The sequence below is a fragment of the Musa acuminata genome, chromosome BXJ2-9, assembly GCF_036884655.1.
Source record: "Musa acuminata AAA Group cultivar baxijiao chromosome BXJ2-9, Cavendish_Baxijiao_AAA, whole genome shotgun sequence".
Taxonomy (NCBI): domain Eukaryota; kingdom Viridiplantae; phylum Streptophyta; class Magnoliopsida; order Zingiberales; family Musaceae; genus Musa; species Musa acuminata.
Window position 1 is genome coordinate 1649710 of NC_088346.1, and position 22840 is coordinate 1672549.

Here is a 22840-nt window from a genome sequence, read left to right on the forward strand (position 1 = left end):
AAATGGGAGGACAAATCAGAAGATATCCAGAAGCCATCCAAGATTCCTGTCTGGTTGCCTTAATAAATTTAGAACTTGTGTAGTTCATGAGTAAACTTAAAAACCAGCTCAGAGAAAAAGTATTGAATACTTACACTTACTACACAGCAGTCATGGAGCAGTCATGTCAAATCAAAGTGCACATTAATAGTCAAAAAGACAAATATCAGTATTTTTTTGGCTTTCTAGGTAAATCAAGCTATGCTAAAAAGCAGCAGAACCACAAGCCTCATTCAACAATAATGTTAATACAAAATAATTAAAACTTAAGTTAAAGTTTGTCTGCGAAAGGGAACGTCCTACACGTCACATATTCATGGAGCTTTGTGGTATATGGAACCATGCAAGTCCTGGCTGACTGCATTGCCTTGATTCTGGAATTGGAACAATAGGACCAAGAAATATACGCCATAAATCAAGTATTATAGTTACAAGCATTGCTGCACCCAGTGCATCAACAGCCACCCTTGGAAGGTCCCATGGTTCATCCTCTTTCTCATCTACCCTGAGAACCATAAAAATGTACGAGTTAGGTTAGACACAGCCAATATAAGCTATCATGCATGATACACTGTATACTTTATCACTGACAAATGGTAACTTGTTGTCAAGATTATGTTGCCTTGTCATTGATGAACCAAAGGGAAGTCTTAGATTTGGCAATGGCAAAGTCATTATTGTCAAGAAAGAATGATAATATATTCCATTGAAAACAGATTTCACTGATACAAAAGAGAAGCTGTCTGGTCAAATTCAGATATTATCCATAAGATTCAATGCAGTTAGGTGCATGGATTAAGTTAAGCATATTTCACATCCAGATCACAAAAAATAATCAAATTAATGAATATTCCCAAATTACCTTACCTTAAAAACATAGGGAAGCTCACGATGAAATAGATTGCATAGAACAATGATCCTACTTTGTACATTGATTCCCGATTGACAAACTCATAATATGGGAACTGCAAGTTTTCAGAGTATACACAAATATCATACAAAGTTATATTTATATGAGCAATGAAGTAAATGACCACAAGTTATTTATGTAAGTGTCATTCTTGATGCAACAAAAGGGGAAAGAAGGAAAAAAAAAGCAGATTGTATTTCAGTTTGAACTTTGAAGAACATTGACATTTTAGCTCAAGCTACACTAGCAGCTAAAATTTTAACTAATGATTCACCTATAGACATAGCTTTATGAATAACATAATCATTCTTTAAGAACTTACTGCATAAGGTACAAGTACAACAACGTAGAAACATATTTTCAGTGAATAAAGAAATAAATTTACTACTTATTGAGAAAATTGAACAACTAAACTAAATAAGAAAATTCTCAAAGAAGAAGGCGAGCGAGTCAATTATAAATATCATCCTATGACTCTAACCATAAACCAACTAAGAGAAGTTTCCAGGACTTCATATAGATGAAAAGTGATAAGGTGGGAAAAATGAAAGCATGTATTCACAACCAAGAGCACTAGTGCTTCCTTTTGACAATCTGCTTGACATTATAGCCAACTTGCATTCTGAAACAAAAGCATTAAGCTCATATATACATTTAATATGTTTTAAAAAATGCTAGGTGCCAAAAGGCGCCAAGGTCCCAAAATACCCGAAACACTAGGCGATCGCCCGAACGAAACGAGACGCTATGAAATATTAACATATAAAAAATATATAATACAATTGATCAATATAATTGTATAAATAAAAATATGGCATTAAATTGAATTATTAAGATCTTTAGGATCCTTTAAATGATTGCATTTCCAAGCAGGATCCTTTATAGAATTTTTTGATGAATATTCTGAATTGCTTTGTACACTTGTCATTAATCCTAAAACCCTAATAACAGTTCTAAATAAATAGAGATTAACAATCTAAATAGGGACTATTATATGGTAACAGTAGTTAATACTTAGTTGTAATTTTAATATCAAGAATTAACAATCTACTATTAACAGTATTTAATCCACTACTAACAGCAGTTAAGAGGGGGGAGAAAAGAGACACTAATGGTGGAACATGGGGAAGGAGAGGGCAATGGTGATGGAGGAACTTTTGAATAACGACAGCGATGACGGAGGAAATTATGGACGATAACAGTAGTGACGGAGGAAGCTTTATATGGGTGGTGCAGGAAACTATGGTCCTATCCCTCGATGGTCGAAGGAGCTGCACATGGAAGCAACAGCGACAGAGGAAACTGTGCATGAAACTTCGAAGCTATCCGTTGATAGTAGAGGAAGCGTCGGACTTGTGCGTTGGCGACGACTACGCACAAAAGCAGCGGAGGGTGCAGAGGTAAGTCGGAGCAACGAAGTAGGGTTTATGAGTCGAGGTCACACGGGGGGATTTACTATTTTGCTTAGTTGGTTCAATCAACCAACTAAGGTATTGTTCAATCGAACTAGAGTTGATCATCTGGTTCAGTTGCTTTGCTTCAATCGAGTACTCGCCCGAGGCGCCTAACGCCTAGGTTCAGGCAATGCTTCACTGAAGCGTGTTGCTCAACTATTGTGCAAGGTGCTTGGGCCTCACCTTGCCTTCCCCGAGCGCTTGGGCACATTTCTAAATCACTGTGTAACATCAGGCAATGCAATGAATTCATCGAAAAAAAGAGAAAACACAAGAAAAAGAGTAGGCAATGCAATGCACATTTCTAAATATATTCTTGAAAGACAAGTTTGGCTTAAAGCACCATGTTTAGCAGAAATTACATCAGTTTAACAATTTTTTATTATGCAAATAGACAATTTGTAATTGGCCAAAATGTTACTTGATTAATAACTAAAATTTAAAATTACTTGATCATAAGAAATTATCAAAGACAAACACTCTAGCTGTAAGATTTGTGAGAACTAGCCTCCATGTGTAACAAGAAATAGACAACGTAGAAGATGGCACAAAATCATCAAAAATCAATGATATAAGTGTGCAATGCGTACATTTGAAATAGCTAAAGTCTCCAAGTAAGCTATGAAATAAGAAAGAGCCAAAATCCATGCAGCTTCACTGGCCAGTCGAATTGACTGTGGAAAATCAGCAATGACATGGCGCAGCCTACGCAGTGTTATATTAGATGTCATATGGTAAAACAGGAAACAAGAATGAGTGAGAAAGAAAGTTGTATGTGGGACCTGTCACATAAGATCAGATGGTCAATTTCAGACAGTAAGAATTGTTTTTCCTGAAAACTAAATGCTAAAAGATTATGCAAGATAGCATATTAAATGGTATAAAGATATGGTTCTGCAGATTAAATCACAACAGTGTCAGAAGTCTAACATAGTAAAAATGTAATGTGATACCGATGACAAAAATACATAAAAAGTATATTTGAACTTGTTGTGTATGCCTGACATGAATGCAATAGTCAATACCATCTGTTGCAATTGCTTGTATATCCTATGTATAATACAAGGTCAATATCTGCAACTTCGAGGACTTTTGGTGTTTTCTGCAGTTTTTTCAAGTAATATTTGTTTTGAGATTTCTCCATTAAACTTTATGTTTCCAGTATCATAAATAGCAGATGTCTCAAATCAAGTTACAAAAGAACATGCAAGTATGTGCATACATAAATATATACATATACATATACATATAGTTGCCACTTGCCAAGGAACTAATCCTTAAACCTCCCTTTACATATATTCTCTTCTAAGAAAGCACAAGGGAGCAACAATTTAAATCATGGATTTTAGGTACCATATCTGTGTGCATATGTGAATAGAGAGGGCTTGTGTCACCTTATCTTATATGAACTGGCACTTTACTACTTGAATAAATTTTCATAGTATATTCATTGCTGACGTGATATCCTGACTGAACAAAAGGCACTATTTTGATGTTAAAAAAAACCATCTGGATGTTCTAGTTCTCGACCTTACCAAACAAGTATCAGTAGGTACAACCGTTTAGTAAACACTAGTTTGTCATTAGATTTTGAAGATCAGAGAAACTTGTGGAGAGTCCAGCATAAAAAGTCTGAGAGAAAATAATACACAAGAACAAGTATTTTGGGGCGAGAGTTGTCAAAGTCAACTTATTTTAGGCATGTGATTTCTTTCTGCAGGAATATTAGTGTTCCTTAATGCTCACATCAGTGGAATCAGTAGATATTAATGGAAGATTGGAATTAAGTCAAGATAGGAAATTAGACAAATTTTGCAAGATGCAAATGAATTTGATCGCAATTCTAATTCAGCACCTCCATGAGTTATCTATAAAAGAAAATCCTATATATTTATCTTATATTCATACTAAGGTTTCGCTCCATGGAAGTTGGCCTTGTCACAAGCATAGATGAAAAAGGAAATGACTCGTAAGAAAATGTAAAAGCACCATACTTGTCCCCAAGAGAACACAAAATTGATGTCTTATATAAGGCATAAATTTAGAAGACTAGAAAGGGATGGCTACTGCATTTTTCTGAAAATTAAAACAAATATATAGAGGAAGCATGAAAGAACATATAATACAACAAAAAGTAGATGCATGTGTAGCTATAATATACTTCACAGGAGGTTTATGGTAAAAAAGATTTTAAACCAAGGAATGAAAAACTGTCCAGACCACTACAGGTGTGAATCAGGGACCACCCCTTTCCGGTGGTCCAGTTGGGTTTATATATATATATATATATATATATATATATATATATATATATATATATATATATATATATATATATATATATTATAAACATGATACTCAAGAGCCACACACTGCACCGTAGTGTAACGGACAAACTTCTAAACAAGATGTTGGATGTAATGCTTATGTCTGTCCGTTGTCTCTTGGCATGTTCATGCCTTGTACAGCAGGTAGAGGGGCGGCCGAAGGCTAAATAGTCTCATGTTAATAAAGGTTGTGTCATGTGGACACGTGCGAGAGCTTTTCGGTCTGTAATGGACCATTTTACCCTTTGTTGTGCCACTATTCAGAGCTTGTAAAGTCTGTTTGTAATTTGCATTGTCTATGAAGTGTTTTTCGGGCATGTTTGCTTGTGGATCCCGATTGAGGGGTTCTCTTTAACCCGTTCTCTCTTTCGTTGGTCCTAAGGGACAATGGGAGGCTTCGGGGAGGCTGACCTTTGCGGACGAACGCGCGAGGGTGCCGCACGCCTTAGGCAAAACCAGCAAAGGTCGTGACATTATGGTATCAGAGCGGGACAAGCACTCATAGAAACACTTGACATGCAAACGTGGGGGACCTAGCGGGGCTGCGTTGAGGGCAGTCAGCACACGCGACCGTTTGAGGGAAAACGGGCATGGAGATGTAGGGAAAAGAGTCGCTCAGAGGAGCGGGCATCTAACATTGGCATTCAGAGGAATGGCCAACCCTTCGCGCAAAAGGTACCACGAGAACAGGCAAGCTTGGAAGAATCCGGAGTTTGAGCTACGGCTCAACGTTGACAACTTTACTTGATGGTGCTCAAGGCAAGCGAGGCGCTTGGCAAAGGATGAGACCATGCAAAGTGGAATGAGTTGCTCAGCGACCGAAAGAGTTGTGCAAAGCTCACAGAGGTGAGGGGAATTGCTAACTCGAAGAATTCGGTACTCATGCATGGGCTTGTATGCGGACGATGGAATGTTCGTGGCCATCCCAAGGTGGTCGAGACTCGGCGCCATGGAGCATTGAAACTTTCTCTTCGGCATGCAAAGGATACGTCCGGAGGAGGCTGAAGTGTGCAACGAGTTTAGCATGTTGCTAGGCCTTGAAGGGTGCGGCGGTGGCTGTATTGACGTGGAGACGCAATCTAGCAAGTGTGTTTGCAAGAGGCAGAACAATGCACAGTTTGTTCAGCAGATCGGAGTAGTCCAAGTGGATGGTGGTCTCCGAAACGAAGAGAGATGTTGCTCCAACGGGACAGTTATCTAGGAGGGATAAGTCTCGGCACTCTAGAGGGAGAATCATGTGAGACGGACTTCACATGTTGAGGAGGAGTACCTCACAAACAACAACTTCATGAAGCTCGATGGACTGAGCAAGCGGCGAGGAGTTATCGCATGATCTCGCTCAAGAGAATGCATTGGTGGATGCATTGCGAGATCAAGTGGGGGAGCGACCTAAAGCAACTTATGAAGGTACACTTGGAGTCGATGTGGAGATCGGACTCAAGGGAGGGCTGACCCGTGGAATGGTGGGCGCGAGGGCCACCATCGACTCAATGCAAGAACGAGGAGCGGAGCAACTTGGGTGTAACTTGGCGAAGTACCCAAGCCGCATAAAGGGAGCCGGCATAGAAGTTGGAACATGGAGCAGAGGCACAGTGTTTTCCTTAGACAGAGGTCAAGGACATAAACTCTTGCAGAGGCAAGAGTATGATCATGTTATTCCATGGGTCCTTCTTTCTGACGGAGTGGACTCATCTTGCATGGTGCCAAAGACGAAGGGAGCTTCACGGCACATGCACCTTAACTCGGAGAAGCATTTGATGGAGGAACTAAGGCGACTCAATTTGCGGAGGCGAAGTTGGGTTCAGAAGGGCCTTAGCACGGGGCAAGAGGACGCAGAGGCGGGTACTCTTGAAGAATATGCCATAGTGTTGCCATTTGAGTTGCTATGAAGGAAGCAGTGCGCAGCGGAGATTGTGCTGGTAGGGGCAGAGGCCCAGGATCCAGACAATGGTGCACAGATTACAGTGAAGTCGGTGGACTTCGAGAGCTACTAGGCGACGGACTGTCCTAGAGCGGTGCTTCATCTAGGTGTGACCCAGGAGTGGGTGGATGAAGGTCGATTGCCAGAGGAGAGAACAAAATCGAAGGTGGAAGGGACCCTGCGATGTATTGGCAGAGGCCACACATGGAGGGTTCACAATTCGAGTTTATTCCACAAGGATCAGAATGCAATGGAGATGTCACCAAGAGGCGACATGGTGCAGCGGATCGTGGTGGAACAGTTCGTGGCAATGCGATACACACAATCTGTCCCGGGAGGGACTAGATCATATGAAGGTATGATCGGGAGCTACTGGGAGCTCCACTTCGGTGAATAACACGACGGCAAGAAGGGCTATGGATTCAAGGAGTGAAGGCCATGGTACCGCAGAGGCGGGTCTTCCGTGCGTGCATCGAATTTTGCTTCGGATGAAAGCCTTGGTCTTCAGTATATGGGGGCTGGGTTCCACCAAGGGAAAAGTTCGAATGCAAGTACCAGTGAGTTCCATGGGAGGAACTTGATCATGCAGAGGTATGATCGAAGCAGCTGGAGAGTTGGACTGCTCCAGAGCTCATATTCGCTTAAGGGAGCCCGACAAGTCAGAGGACAAGGCCGAGTAAGTGAACGTTGCTACCAAGGAAGCTAAGGAGAACAGAATCGGTGTAAACTCTACAACGTGATGGCAGAGGCCATGCATGAGAGTTACAGTCTGTCTTTCCATCGACCAAACGGACTGCTTGGAGAACACAGAGGTGTTGAAGCAGGGGGTCGAAAGGGGCGAGGAAGCGACGATGAGTCCAGAGGGACTTAGCTACCCAAAATCAAGCATCAGTTAGAATGGATGTGGACTCAGAGGAGTGTCACGGAGACATCTCTACTGATTGTGAAGAAAAGGGATACAGAGGCGAGGCGACGGATAGTAGGGCCATGGGCATGGCAGCGCCATGGTACCGCAGAGGCGGGACTTCCGTGCAAGTCATTGATCCCTTGCTCTCATGGAGGGAGAGCGCTTGGTCGTGAAAGGGGCCGAGGAGGTGGAGCATGCAAAGGCAATCTCCAAGTACCGAGACAAGGCTGAAGGGCAGAGGCCAAGAAACTTCGTAAGACCGGTGTCAACAAGTTTCTCATCAAGATAGCGATAAGTGAAGGACTTCGGGTCATGCAAGAGTGCACGACCAAGGAACGAAGCAGGCAGTACGCGGTGCTGTACCTTTGCTACTCAGTGGAGTAGGCGACAGGGTTGATGGAGAAGACGGTTCAATCCCAGAGGCGACCTCATCTATCAGAGAATTACTCCAAGTTGGGGTGAAAACTTCCCGCATTCCAGAAGTTCGATGGCATTGAGAAGGTGAATCATAGTAGCTAACTCAACGCAAGGAGTGCAAACACTTCAAGTGCTTCAGAAGTGTGAGCAAAGAGCAGGCGAAGACCAGTAACCAGCTCGATGCATGAAGTACAACCTCGAGGAGGCGGGCGAAGTCAAAGTAACCTTTGCCTTCTCAACTCTTAAGAGAATGGGCGAAACCGAGTACCCCAGTTCTCTTATCTATCCAGCAGAGGAGCTCTGCACATGTTCAAAGACCCTTCGAAGATAATGGAAGGCAATAGTTGTCAAATCCTCACCAACGGTGATCAGTGCTACTGAGAGTAGATTGTCCGCTTCATTTCCCAACGAAATGCCAATCGAAAGCGGAAGTGATGCGAACCTACTTGGATGTGACAACTAACTGAAAGAAGAGTCAATGAGCAGATTTTATGGAGGAAGGACCCAAAACTTCAGAAGTTTACGAGACGATGCTCGTTAAAGCTCCAACAAGCATCCACCCAGTTCAAGCAGCATGTGGAATTTTTAAGAGACTGGCGCAGTAAGGATGGTCTTTTCCTTCATTTGGCGGATCCGCAGGAATCAACAAGGATCAACACAACTCAGCCAACCCCACACTAGAGTCAAAGTCATTGGTGAGTTGAAACAGCATTGTCACATCCTGGATTTTTTTTTTTTTTTTTCATATATTTTCACACAGGCCAAATAAATAAACATCACTTTATTCATCATCTATAACCATTTATTACAATTCATTTATTCATCAAATTACAAATAGAAAAGTTAACTTCAAGAGTCATCCAAGTGGCTCTACCTAGCGGTAGAGGAATGTTCGCTCTCCACTGGAATCCGATTTAGTACTAGAGGGAGGCTGCTCTGAAAATCAAAAACAAAGAAAATTCAGCAACGCTGAGTAGGAACCCCAAAAGTCAAATCAAGATAAATACATGACCAAAATTCAATCAATCATCCCATTGGCGTATATCAAGTACCCGAAGGAGCACTCCCCCAACAGCGGATGGAGAGGCTTTATCCTACGGGATGAGTTTGTGTTCTCCCAACAGCGGATGGAGGCAAACTCATATCACACTCCCAACAGCGGATGGAGTGGTGTCCCACACCCGCCAAAGTGGGGACACGTTCCTCCCAACAGCGGATGGAGGAACCGTCCAGCCGCCACGTCTGACGACCCGCTAATCCCCGAAGGGAATCGCCCTACCTGCTCTCGGCAGGAATATATTCTCACACTGGTCATATCCATTTCGGGATGAAATAACCTATTTAAAACATCTCTTTCAAAAATCATCAATATCAAATAATATAAATTAACCCTCAATTGACTTGAACTCTAGTTTAATCGATTCAATTGAACTCGATTTACTAGAGCCTAACTGAACTGATCTCTAATCCTTATTTAACTGGTCTGGAACCACCCTAGACTAGTATAATTTAGACTAGATTAAGTTCAATTTAGGTTAAACTAACTTGAATAAGTCAATCAATTCGGAATCACCCTGAATTGATCTAGACTAATCAAGTCTAGTTTAATTCAATCAATATTTGGGCTCAAGTTCAACAATAATATTGGGTTAGATTGAGCCAGTCCATCTACTGGTCATGTGCATTATACATGATTGAGCATGCATTACATAAAACTGGCCCAGCCCTGGCCCATGGACTAGTCATAGCACATACCCATTAACAACATAAATGAAAACATAATAATGCATTAAAAGATAGATGAGGAGAAAAGTTTTAATACAAAGAAATAACATTCTCAATTTGACTAGAAATCATAAGACATTAAAAGAGGGACTAGGAGATAAGTTTTAACACAAGAAAATAGCTTTCTAAATTCAAATAAAAATCATGTTTTCAACACATAAAATTTCAACATATTCTAGTCATATTTTAAATCATTCATAATAATATATTTTAAATTTCAGATCAAAGAATATCAAAAAAAAGATTTTAGATAACATATTCTAGTCTAACAAGATTTTAATCCAGATAAGATTAAAGATAAACTATAATACATAAATTATATCATATAAAACATATACCTTTTTAACATATTTAATTCTACAATAAAAACCTTAATCATGGGTCAAAGAATATTATGAAAACTTTAACTGATTACTTTAATACAAAAAATTTGACATTTAAAGAATTGATACATATTTTTCAAAGTATAAAACTTTCAACATTTAAAGAATCAAAATAAAAGCTAAAACTTTTAAATTTAAGAAAGGTAGGGAAACCTACCTCTTGTCAACAGGGTATAACTCCTCGTTCTCTTGTCAATAGGGTGTAACTCCTCGTTCCTCCCACTGACATGCTCGACTAGGTGAGGAACGAAGGAGAGAGATCCCTCCCCTTTAAATAGGAGGAGGTGAGCCTCTATTAAGGGAAATAAATTTTAATTTTCGTATTTATTTAATATAAATTATTTCCATTTAATATACTAACAAATATGATATCATCATATTTGGAATACTTACTAGTTATTTCCTTAATTCATATCAACAAACAAGGAAGTAGATTAAGATTTCCTTAAATTATAATAACAAGTAAGGAAAGAAAATCAATTCCTAACTTAAATATTTGATGTGATTACATTTCTCCCCTCCTATAGGAAATTTGGTCCCCAAATTTAGCTTACCTTAATAGAATAGATGAGGATATTGCTCTCGTATATCTTCTTCTCTTTCCCATGTTGCCTCTTGGTCTGAATGGTGTTGCCAACAAATCTTTACCAAAGGTATAATTTTGTTCGTTAGAACATGTTCTTTTCTTTTCAAGATCTGGGTTGGTTGTTCTCTAAAAGTGACATCATCTCGTAATTATAGAGGTTGGTAAGATATGACATGTGATGGATCCCTGATATATCTTTGAAGCATTGACACGTGGAATACATCATGGATGCTAGCCAAAGCCGAGGGCAATGCCAATCTGTATGCTACAGGCCCAACCTTTTGTAAGATCTCAAATGGGCCAATAAATCTTGAGGCTAACTTTCCCCTTTGACCAAACCTCATAACTCCCTTGGTTGGCGACACCTTTAAGAAGACGTGCTCACCAATTTCGAACTCTAGATCTCTTCGCCTTCGATCTGCATAACTTTTCTGACGACTTTGAGCTGTTAATAATCTTTGGCGTATAATTCGAATATTATCAGCATCTTTTTGAATTAACTGAGGTCCCAAAAGCTTCCGTTCTCCCACCTCATCCCAATATACAGGTGATCTGCACTTTCTTCCATAAAGAGCTTCAAATGGAGCCATCTGTATGCTAGAGTGGTAACTATTATTATAAGAAAACTCAATTAGATGCAATTGCATATCCCAACTACCACCAAAGTCTAAAGCACATGCTCTTAAGAGATCTTCAAGAGTTTGTATTGTCCTTTCAGATTGGCCATCAGTTTGGGGGTGGAAAGTTGTACTAAATTTTAACTGCGTGCCCAAAGATTTTTATAGATTTCCCCAAAATTTAGAGGTGAATCTTGGATCTCTATATGAGATAATGCTAACTGGCACCCCATGATATCGAATGATTTCCTTAATATATAAGCTTGCTAGTTTATCCAATGAATACTTCTTGTTAATAGGAAGGAAGTGAGCAGATTTAGTAAGTCTGTCTACTATTACCCAAATTCTGTCATATCCTTTCATAGTCTTGGGTAATCCTGTCACAAAATCCATAGTGACTTGCTCCCACTTCCATTCAGGAATCGAAATCCTTTGCAACTTTCCCGCAGGTACTCGATGTTCTATCTTCACCTGTTGACATATCAGACATTTAGAAATAAACTCTACTATATCTCTCTTCATACCACGCCACCAATAGTTTTGGCGTAAATCTCGATACATCTTAGTAGTCCCGGGATGGATATTAAATTTTGATCTATGTGCCTCATCCAATAATTGCATCTTTACTGGATGGCTTTCGGGAACACAAAGTCGATTATAGAATGTAATAGAACCATCTTCAGCTTGGAGGAATTCAGGTCTAGATCCTTGAGCTATGTCCTTAACTATCATTTGAAGATATGTATCTTCCTTCTGACTTTCTTTAACCTTTTCCACCAAATATAATTGTGCCATCAGACACGCAAGAAAACCTTTATTTATCTCCGATAAAAGTTTAAGTTTTAAGTCTGCCAACTCCGTCATCATAGAATTCCTTTGAATATTCATATAGGCTAGAAGACTATAGGTATTTCTGCTTAAGGCATCAGCAACTACATTAGCTTTCCCAGGATGGTAGTTGATATTAAAATCATAATCCTTTAGAAAGTCCAACCACCTTCTTTGTCTCATATTTAAATCTTTCTGTGTGAAAATATATTTGAGACTCTTATGATCCGTGAAGATTTCAAAAGTCTGTCCATAGAGATAATGCCTCCAAATTTTCAGTGCAGAAATGATAGTTGCTAACTCTAAGTCATGAGTAGGATAGTTCTTCTCATGAGGCTTTAATTACCTCGATGCATAAGCAACTACCCTCTCGTTTTGTATTAGAACGTAACCAAGCCCTTGTAGTAAGGCGTCGCTATACACTACAAAACCTTCTCCCCCCGAAGGAATCACCAATATAGGAGCACTGGTTAATTCCTTCTTCAATTCTTGAAAACTTTGTTGACATTTATCATCCCACATGAACTTTATATTCTTTTGTGTCAATCTGGTCAATGGTGCTACTATTTTTGAAAAGTCTTCTACGAATCTTCTATAGTATCCAACCAAACCTAAAAAGCTTCTAATCTCTGAAACATTAGAAGGTTGCTTCCATTTTATCACGGCTTCAATCTTATGAGGGTCAACAGATATACCAGCACTTGAAATTACATGACCGAGAAACATAATTTCATTGAGCCAGAAGTTGCTCTTGCTTAGTTTGGCATATAGTCTCTCTTGCCTTAGGACTTCCAAAACTATCTTAAGATGGTGTTCATGCTCTGCTATGCTTTTATAGTAGATCAAGATATCATCAATGAACACAATTACAAATTTATCAAGATAAGGGTGGAACACCCTATTCATAAGATCCATGAAGGCAGTCGGTGCATTTGTGAGTCCAAAATGCATTACTAAGAATTCGTAATGACCATATCTTGTTCTAAAAGCAGTTTTTTTTTTTTTTTTTTTTTTTTTTGTACGTCTCCTTCCCTTATTTCAGTTGATGATACCCAAATCTTAAATCAATTTTCGAGTATACCTGAGTACCTTGAAGTTGATCAAATAGGTCATCTATTCGGGGAAGGGGATATTTATTCTTTATGGTCACTTGAGTTGTCTATAATCAATGCATAGTTGCATAGATCCATCTTTCTTCTTCACAAATAGGACAGGGGCACCCCAAGGTGATACACTAGGTCGAATAAAACCCTTGTCCAAAAGCTCTTGGATCTGTTTCTTTAACTCCTTCAACTCAATTGGTGCCATTCTATATGGAGGTTTAGAAATAGGTGCAGTACCAGGTAGAAGATAAATTGTAAATTCAATCTGTCTATTTGGTGACAGTGCAAGTAGATCTTCAGGAAAAACATCTGGAAAATCCCGTACAATGGGGATGTCCTTTAATACTGGCTTCTTAGATTTTTCTCCAGAAATAAAGGCCAAGTATCCCTGACATCCCTTCAGTAATAGTTGGGTAGCACTCAAGGCTGAAATAATAGAAGGGAACTTTTCTTGAATCCCAATGAACTTGAAAGATGGTTGATCTAAGGGTGAAAAAGTAATAGTCTTCCAGAAACAATCGACACTTGCATGGTATGTTGAAAGTCAGTCCATACCCAAGATAGCATCGAAATCTTGAAATTCTAGTATAATAAGATCTACTAGCAAATCATGACCTTTAATAGTAATAACACAGTTTCTATATATCTGATCAATTGTCAAAGAGTTTCCAACTTATTATTTGTATGAACACCTCTCCGAGTGCGTACACTAGTAGCATTGCGACCATGAGCACCCCGAGTGATAAAACCACTAATTTTTGGAATTGGCTCTATTACTCTTATAATAGGTTAAAGTCAATCAAGGGACCTAATACACCTACAGGCCCTAGACCATGCTCTGATACCATAAAAATTGTCACATCCTGGATTTTTTTTTTTTTTTTCATATATTTTCACACAGGCCAAATAAATAAACATCACTTTATTCATCATCTATAACCATTTATTACAATTCATTTATTCATCAAATTACAAATAGAAAAGTTAACTTCAAGAGTCATCCAAGTGGCTCTACCTAGCAGTAGAGGAATGTTCGCTCTCCACTGGAATCCGATTTAGTACTAGAGGGAGGCTGCTCTGAAAATCAAAAACAAATAAAATTCAGCAACGCTGAGTAGGAACCCCAAAAGTCAAATCAAGATAAATACATGACCAAAATTCAATCAATCATCCCATTGGCGTATATCAAGTACCCGAAGGAGCACTCCCCCAACAGCGGATGGAGAGGCTTTATCCTACGGGATGAGTTTGTGTTCTCCCAACAGCGGATGGAGGCAAACTCATATCACACTCCCAACAGCGGATGAAGTGGTGTCCCACACCCGCCAAAGTGGGGACACGTTCCTCCCAACAGCGGATGGAGGAACCGTCCAGTCGCCACGTCTGACGACCCGCTAATCCCCGAAGGGAATCGCCCTACCTGCTCTCGGCAGGAATATATTCTCACACTGGTCATATCCATTTCGGGATGAAATAACCTATTTAAAACATCTCTTTCAAAAATCATCAATATCAAATAATATAAATTAACCCTCAATTGACTTGAACTCTAGTTTAATCGATTCAATTGAACTCGATTTACTAGAGCCTAACTGAACTGATCTCTAATCCTTATTTAACTGGTCTGGAACCACCCTAGACTAGTATAATTTAGACTAGATTAAGTTCAATTTAGGTTAAACTAACTTGAATAAGTCAATCAATTCGGAATCACCCTGAATTGATCTAGACTAATCAAGTCTAGTTTAATTCAATCAATATTTGGGCTCAAGTTCAACAATAATATTGGGTTAGGTTGAGCCAGTCCATCTACTGGTCATGTGCATTATACATGATTGAGCATGCATTACATAAAACTGGCCCAGTCCTGGCCCATGGACTAGTCATAGCACATACCCATTAACAACATAAATGAAAACATAATAATGCATTAAAAGATAGATGAGGAGAAAAGTTTTAATACAAAGAAATAACATTCTCAATTTGACTAGAAATCATAAGACATTAAAAGAGGGACTAGGAGATAAGTTTTAACACAAGGAAATAGCTTTCTAAATTCAAATAAAAATCATGTTTTCAACACATAAAATTTCAACATATTCTAGTCATATTTTAAATCATTCATAATAATATATTTTAAATTTCAGATCAAAGAATATCAAAAAAAAGATTTTAGATAACATATTCTAGTCTAACAAGATTTTAATCCAGATAAGATTAAAGATAAACTATAATACATAAATTATATCATATAAAACATATACCTTTTTAACATATTTAATTCTACAATAAAAACCTTAATCATGGGTCAAAGAATATTATGAAAACTTTAACTGATTACTTTAATACAAAAAATTTGACATTTAAAGAATTGATACATATTTTTCAAAGTATAAAACTTTCAACATTTAAAGAATCAAAATAAAAGCTAAAACTTTTAAATTTAAGAAAGGTAGGGAAACCTACCTCTTGTCAACAGGGTATAACTCCTCGTTCTCTTGTCAATAGGGTGTAACTCCTCGTTCCTCCCACTGACATGCTCGACTAGGTGAGGAACGAAGGAGAGAGATCCCTCCCCTTTAAATAGGAGGAGGTGAGCCTCTATTAAGGGAAATAAATTTTAATTTTCGTATTTATTTAATATAAATTATTTCCATTTAATATACTAACAAATATGATATCATCATATTTGGAATACTTACTAGTTATTTCCTTAATTCATATCAACAAACAAGGAAGTAGATTAAGATTTCCTTAAATTATAATAACAAGTAAGGAAAGAAAATCAATTCCTAACTTAAATATTTGATGTGATTACAAGCATGGCGGATCAAAGGTTCGACTACTCAAAAACAGCAGCGGAGAGCAGCTGGGAGCCAGGAGGCGCATTGCAGTTGGAGCGGAAGATTGAAGACTCAGCAAAGGCGAAGAGTTGCAGTGTTCACAAAGGCTTCGACGAGGACGTCGAAGGGATAAGTGGGGGAGAATGTAACGGACAAACTTCTAAACAAGATGTTGGAACAAGATGTTGGATGTAATGCTTATGTCTGTCCGTTGTCTTTTGGCATGTTCATGCCTTGTACAGCAGATAGAGGGGCGGCCGAAGGCTAAATAGTCCCATGTTAGTTGGGTTGGTGGCCTCTTTAGGCTTGTAAATAAAGGTTGTGTCATGTGGACACGTGCGAGAGCTTTTCGGTCTGTAATGGACCATTTTACCCTTTGTTGTGCCACTATTCAGAGCTTGTAAAGTCTGTTTGTAATTTGCATTGTCTATGAAGTGTTTTTCGGATATGTTTGCTTGTGGATCCCGATTGAGACGTTCTCTTTAACCCGTTCTCTCTTTCGTTGGTCCTAAGGGACAATGGGAGGCTTCGGGGAGGCTGAGCTTTGCGGACGGACGCGCGAGGGTGCCGCACGCCTTAGGCAAAACCAGCAAAGGTCGTGACAGTAAGCCCACCATCCACCCAAGGTCTTGTGCATGCCCATGTATCAAAATGGTACCATGGTACAAACCCATGTATCGTGTGTCTATACGCCGTCATGGACACTACCCACTGGTCCAGTATCCTAAACTGCATTGCTTGTCTCAAATTTATGCATCAAACTCTTCGAGTTAAAAAAAAACTTTGATATTAGATACATAACTCATTGAGGTCCAAAGTTGAACTCTCTTACAAAATTATATACTAATAGATGCAAGCCAAACAGAAATTATAAGGAAAAAGACAAAATTAGCACCATTAAGTCTAGTTTGTTACATTGTTCATTCTCCATGAAGGAAAAGTGTATGACGCTCCAAGTACCGTGAAGAAATAATGAGTCCAGAAGTAATTCCCAACATAACTAAAAATTATAATCCACAGATTTGCCTGCAGCAACAAGATGAGAAGATCTCACATGATGTTAAAAAAAAGCAAGGATTGTGGTACAAGTCCCTGAAACAAGTTGAACTTACCAAAAACTACAAAGTGGTTATATAAAAAATGGCAATATTGATAGAAAACATTTTACTGTTTTTAGTAATGCATAGATCTGTTATTTTTGTTAATGCTTCTCTGCTACTGATTTCTGTTGAATAAGAAACAGAACACTCCAATCATGAGAGGATATTCACAATTGCATCAGAAGACCATAAGCTTCAAGTATTTATCATAATGTATCTGTATGAGACAATAATTGTATAAACCATCATAAATGCAGAATCCATAAAATGAGTAAATCAATTTAAAAAGAAAGCAAAATCATACAAGATGACTATGGTTATCATTACTCTGTGATGATATCATCAGAACTACATAGATCATGGAAGTTTCACCAAGTGATTTTAGTTTTCCATTATTCCTAAACTGATAAATCTGTACACAACAATTTATCACTGCAACAGAGTCACTTGCATCTTCATGCCTAGGAAAACCATCGTGTAAACGGATCGCAACTCCTACAACATGACTGAGAGACAAATCTAAGTCAACGTATGCACTTAAACAATAAAAAAAATTACTAGAGTTCCACAAAAAGAAAATACCTTCACCCAGTATCGATCTCTCCAGCATTTGCAACTGTCTGCCTGCAACAGTGAATGGATACTGCCTTTAATATGAGTTACATATACTTAGTGTATTCAGTATCAAAGCTTCTTTGAATTGTGAATTATGAGTAGACAGAAAATTTGTACAATCAAGAATGTAAGTGGTACATCAGTAGACATGTACTGGGAAACTCTTATCTGTTCCCCGGTTTAAGTACTTATTTTTCTCTGTCTTTAGTGAATCAGTTAAAAAAATACTTTATGTTTTCTATTTCTAAACATTTTCTCCATTGTTAGTTTGTCTTTGGTTGTTGTTCTTCAAATATGCAGTCAAAAAATGAATGATGTGAAAAGCTTATTTACATAACTAATGATCACTAACCATGTTCGAAGGCATTTAAAAGAGAGATTTATATCTTGAGTATATTTGCATCAATAGCATGCTTTAAAGTAGTAAAGCGAGACTAAAGGCGATAGACTTCAAAAAAAAAACTCCAACCACATGTAAAGACAGTATTGGTCTTAACATTCACATGATCACATAAAAGAGTACGCTTTTAAAGCAGTGAAATAAAAGAACATTGTGCAAGATACAAGCAACATATCCATTGTAGTTCCAATACAATGTGTAGATACCTATAGATTAAATAATGCAAAGAAATAAAATAGTTGATTGCCCCATAACATTACAAATCCAAGAGACTAAGCAAAGTTCAACTGGCATCTAGTTGAAGGCAGAATAACCACTCACAAGAACCAGAACCTACAATCATTAACAAAGCCGATGGAGACTAATGCCATGAACAAGACTGAAATAGCCAAATGGTACTGTTCTCAAACAATTACACCAGCAAGAAATGTTTATAATGCAAGAGTCAGGATCTGAAAGTGCGCACCTTCCCCATGATCAGGAGGGGTATCAAGAAAGCTGGGACAGAAGAAACCAACCCGATGATCAGATACTCCAATTCTGTGAATCTCTGTCATTTATGATGATCAAATTACAACCTCTCATGATGTCTTCATCACCAGCATTACATCAAATTATATAACAATCATATAATAAAGAAGGAATAGTTCCTCGCTCAACAAGTTAACCCACCGTCCATTTATTTCCTCTCAAATTATACCCCACCGCACATTTCAATCTGGTGACCAGAAGTGTAGATATATCGATACATTTGGGGAAAAAATGCTGAAATGACTAGATACATTCATTAGCTTAAGAAAAAAGTGTACTTTTTTTAATGGATATATCGATTTAATGGATCAAAAACCTCAATGGACCACACAAAAGGTCATCATTAAAAAAAAAAAGGGACGTAAAAAGGTTCGAACTTTATCTCAAACCCTCCCGTGAAAGAGCAGTAATAGATCCCAAATCGAACCCAAGCAAGGTGCGAAAAGGAACCCCAAAGTGAAAAGACAAAGGTTCAGACCTCGTAAAGCCTGTAGGGGACTATGATCCCGAGGCAGAGGGTGAGCCAAAAGGGCGTGTAGAGCAAGAAGAACGCCTCCCCCCACCTCTTGCTCGGATTCGACGCGAACCACAAGCTCTCAGAGCTGTCCGCTGCCATCCCACCGCCGAAGCCTGCAACAACGTCGGCGGTGAGAAAATAGAAAAAGCCGAGTGACGCAGGACGCGTGGCGCACTTACCGCTCCCGTTCTCCCGTCGCGCGGTCGCAATGTGATGCGAGGAGCGCACGCCTCCGCTCGTTCTGCCTTCACACATCCAGCGCTGCCTCCAAATTTATTGGAACGAGGCGGCCGCGGGAGGGTCCGGTAAGGTTACCGGAGTCGAGTGTGATACCAACCACACGTATGTAATATGCGCAGTGCTGAGCTGTATGATCCCTCAGCAAAGGCGTCCTAATCAAAGCAAACTTATTGCAGCTGCATGTAATATATCATTAAGTGCAAGTCATGGGTTATGATGCAAACCGCACAGGAGAAATAAAGTACTGTCACTCTGCGATTCGCAAGTTGGATTTAACGACTTTGGAGAAATCACAAGGATTGTATTTTGATGTGCCCTTTCCATAAATAGCTGGGTCGAGAAATTTTCCAGAGGTCCTCAACGACGATCAACAGTAATGGTGTCACCCTCGATACGTTTCTATCCACCATTGTTCGCCAGGGAAAATTTCGAATTGATGATTTTATATTACAAGAATGATAAGCTCCTGAATGTACTACCTTGTCCATGTTAGAGGCACAAGCTCCTGCAACTTCTCACTAATTCTTGTTCTCCTTTCCTAGGAAAGAGAAAATTAAAATTAAAATTAAATCTCGAATGTATTTGAGATCTAATTAACACAGGAAAAGTCTCTTCTCTTGCAAGAATAATACTCTGTATTTTGACCCTTTTAAACCGGTTGCTGAACCTTTGCATCGTGGTTGAGGAGTTAGCACGGTTCGGTCCTATCCCGGATATGCAAGATCGCCCGTGTGAATGCTCGGGCAGCAAAAATCGTCGTCCGGTTGGGTCGAGCTCGAACCCCACTTCCAGAATACGAAGGTTCCCCTTTGATTAGTCGCCTCCTTCCTTATCACCTGACTCCTGCACACAAGTTGAAGTCGGGAGGAGGATTTCCCGACTCGACTCCTCTGAAGATTTAGTTGGAACTGGGTGAAAACGAGGAAATCCCCATCAGCGCTGACTCGGAGATAGGTTTTTATACCTTATGCATGGGGACTAGCCTTACCTGACACATTTATGGTCGTCGACTCATTAAACAGCGAACTCACTTCTCGTGCAAACATCGGGCGTCCTTTATACCACAACGCCAAACAACGATGTCGCACTCGATCGGCGTCGTCCCGATTCGATGGGGCAACGTTGTACTCAGTCAGCATCGTCCTGATCTTTACGAGGCGGCTTCGTACTCGATTGGCACTGCCCGATCTTTGTGGGGTGGTATCGTACCCGATCGATGTCATCCCGATCTTTGCGAGGCGACGTCGTACTCGGTCGGTGTCGTCTCGATCTTTGTGGGGGCGACATCGTACTCGAGGGGTGTGGTGTCGACACGGTCCGTCATGTTGACTTTAATGCTCCTGGTTGGCACTGATGTGATTGAGTAGTTGTTAGAGGGTATGCTACCAAATGATGCATAGTCTCGTAAAGAATTATTTGTTTTTGAGCTATGGATGTACTAGTATGATTTTATCCTTTCGATTAAGTTTCAAAAAATATCTTTAAGGGTGAAGGAGACTCAACGAACTTATGAGTCTTAGTTCCATACCCCTCGATCAATACAAGACTAAATGACCTTATCGTTAGTGAGAGTCTTGTGCGCAATACAGCACTTTTAACTAATATCTAAGAAACTAGACTAAGATTGGCATTAAGTTTTGCAGTCATCTATATGTACGTGCAACGTATCGATTATGTGAATCAAATAATGCCTAATCGCAAAAACTTTCAGTGATCTGAAAAGTTTTACTACCTAAGCTAACTAGCACAATCAATGTCTCCATATTTATTTCTAATCAGTAGATGCAAATTTGAACACAGACATTGACAGGATATTAAATTTAAAAGATACTCATCTAAATGAAGAATTATATTATCTAATCATCATTTTTTCTTCTATGGAGTTGAAGGTAGGAGGTGGGGTTGGATGGGAACCAAGAATTATTTAATTATTTAATTGTATTGATGAAAATTCTTAAATTATGTAATATATTAATCCCTTTTGTTAAGAATCAATATGGATCAAGATGATTCTGATTTCTCTGATGCTCTCGTTGACGACGGACAAGATCACATAATCTCTATTACAATAGCTTGATAATTTTTTATAATGGATTTTGATAGGAATTATTTTGGTAACTAATTGTATCCTCCAGCTGGTGATCACAGAGATGAGGTGCTAATGAAAAAAAAAAAGGGGGTGGGGGTCAATCATCCCCCCCATAAGACACTGATACGGAGGAAAATATGATGGATCAATACAATAGTCTATGCGAAGCCATTTTGTTTCGATCCGATCGATCTTCATAAATAATAATCTACAACCGATTGATCGGGTTTACCCCCTCTCGATCAATCTTCGTGGGCAAAATACTAGAAGAAATGTGTTAGGTCATCACAAGCTTATCGGCCCCGTGGGCAAGATACAAGTAATTCCTTCGATCGAATATATATAAAAGTCAATCTTTAACACTAGTTTAGGGGGTTGGATCTTTTTACAACTAACCCTTTTACTTTATAAAACCATCATAAAACTAACTTAAGCATCGGATGGTGCGGGTGGCTATTGTGGTTATGGTTGGCAAGAATGATGCGGGGATGTCCTTAGAGATGTGTCGGGTGTATTGAATCTCGGATTTTGATGATGAGACCAATTGATAGTATTTATAATTTGATCTACGTTTTGAGTGACGCAGGAATCTTCGATTAAGGAAAGACAATTAAAAGTAGGAAGAATCATGTTGAGCTGAAGTAGAATATGTCAGAAGATTAGATATCGAGTTGGAGGATCTCAACAGAAGGCTTCAGGCCATGGGTTCGGGCATCGAGCCAAGAAGAGCAAAAATTGCATCAAAGAAATCGGAGTTACGGAGGTCAACTGGCCGATTAGGCAATAGGCCACAAGAGAGGACGATGCGCCGAAGAATTGGATGAAGCGTTCGATGAACCAATAACATGCCGAACAATATTTGATTTAAGTTTTGTAATAATTATCTAGATCGAAATATATTTTAAGTGTGCAAGATTAACTACGATAGTGATTAAGGCATAAAGTAAAATGAAGTCTCGGAGTCAAGTACGAGATTTAGTTGGGAGTTTGAGAGTTCATCGGAAGTTCGAACGTTCATCGAAAGTTTTATCGGAATTGACCAAGAAGAGAACGATGTAGATGTCTAACACTTGACATCTCCATCGATGTAAATACAAATGCAAAACAACAAAAGAGGGAAAAAGGATAAGGGATCAAGGAAGGGGGGAAGAAAGTTAAGTGTCACCCTACATTTGCATCGATGCAAATGCATATGTAGAGTGCTAAAAAGGGAAAGAAGGATGAGGGA

At 39.1% G+C, this 22840-nt stretch overlaps 1 protein-coding gene across 2 annotated transcripts; it reads right to left on the reverse strand.

Moving 5' to 3' along the window:
• Positions 1-164: 164 nt before the first annotated feature.
• On the reverse strand, positions 165-19599 carry LOC135622339 (cycloeucalenol cycloisomerase-like). 2 transcript variants are annotated; one of them, XM_065124107.1, is made up of 8 exons: positions 19463-19598; positions 19245-19396; positions 18702-18785; positions 17803-17844; positions 17036-17146; positions 2994-3185; positions 907-1004; positions 165-544 (listed from the first exon to the last, which is right to left on the reverse strand). In XM_065124107.1, exons 1-8 carry the CDS (start codon positions 19536-19538, stop codon positions 346-348), a joined length of 954 nt encoding a protein of 317 aa, XP_064980179.1. In that variant the 5' UTR covers positions 19539-19598; the 3' UTR covers positions 165-345. The 2 variants fall into 2 exon arrangements, with proteins under 2 accessions (XP_064980179.1, XP_064980180.1); XM_065124108.1 differs by lacking the exon at positions 17036-17146 and having other exon boundaries at positions 19463-19599.
• Positions 19600-22840: the final 3241 nt, after the last annotated feature.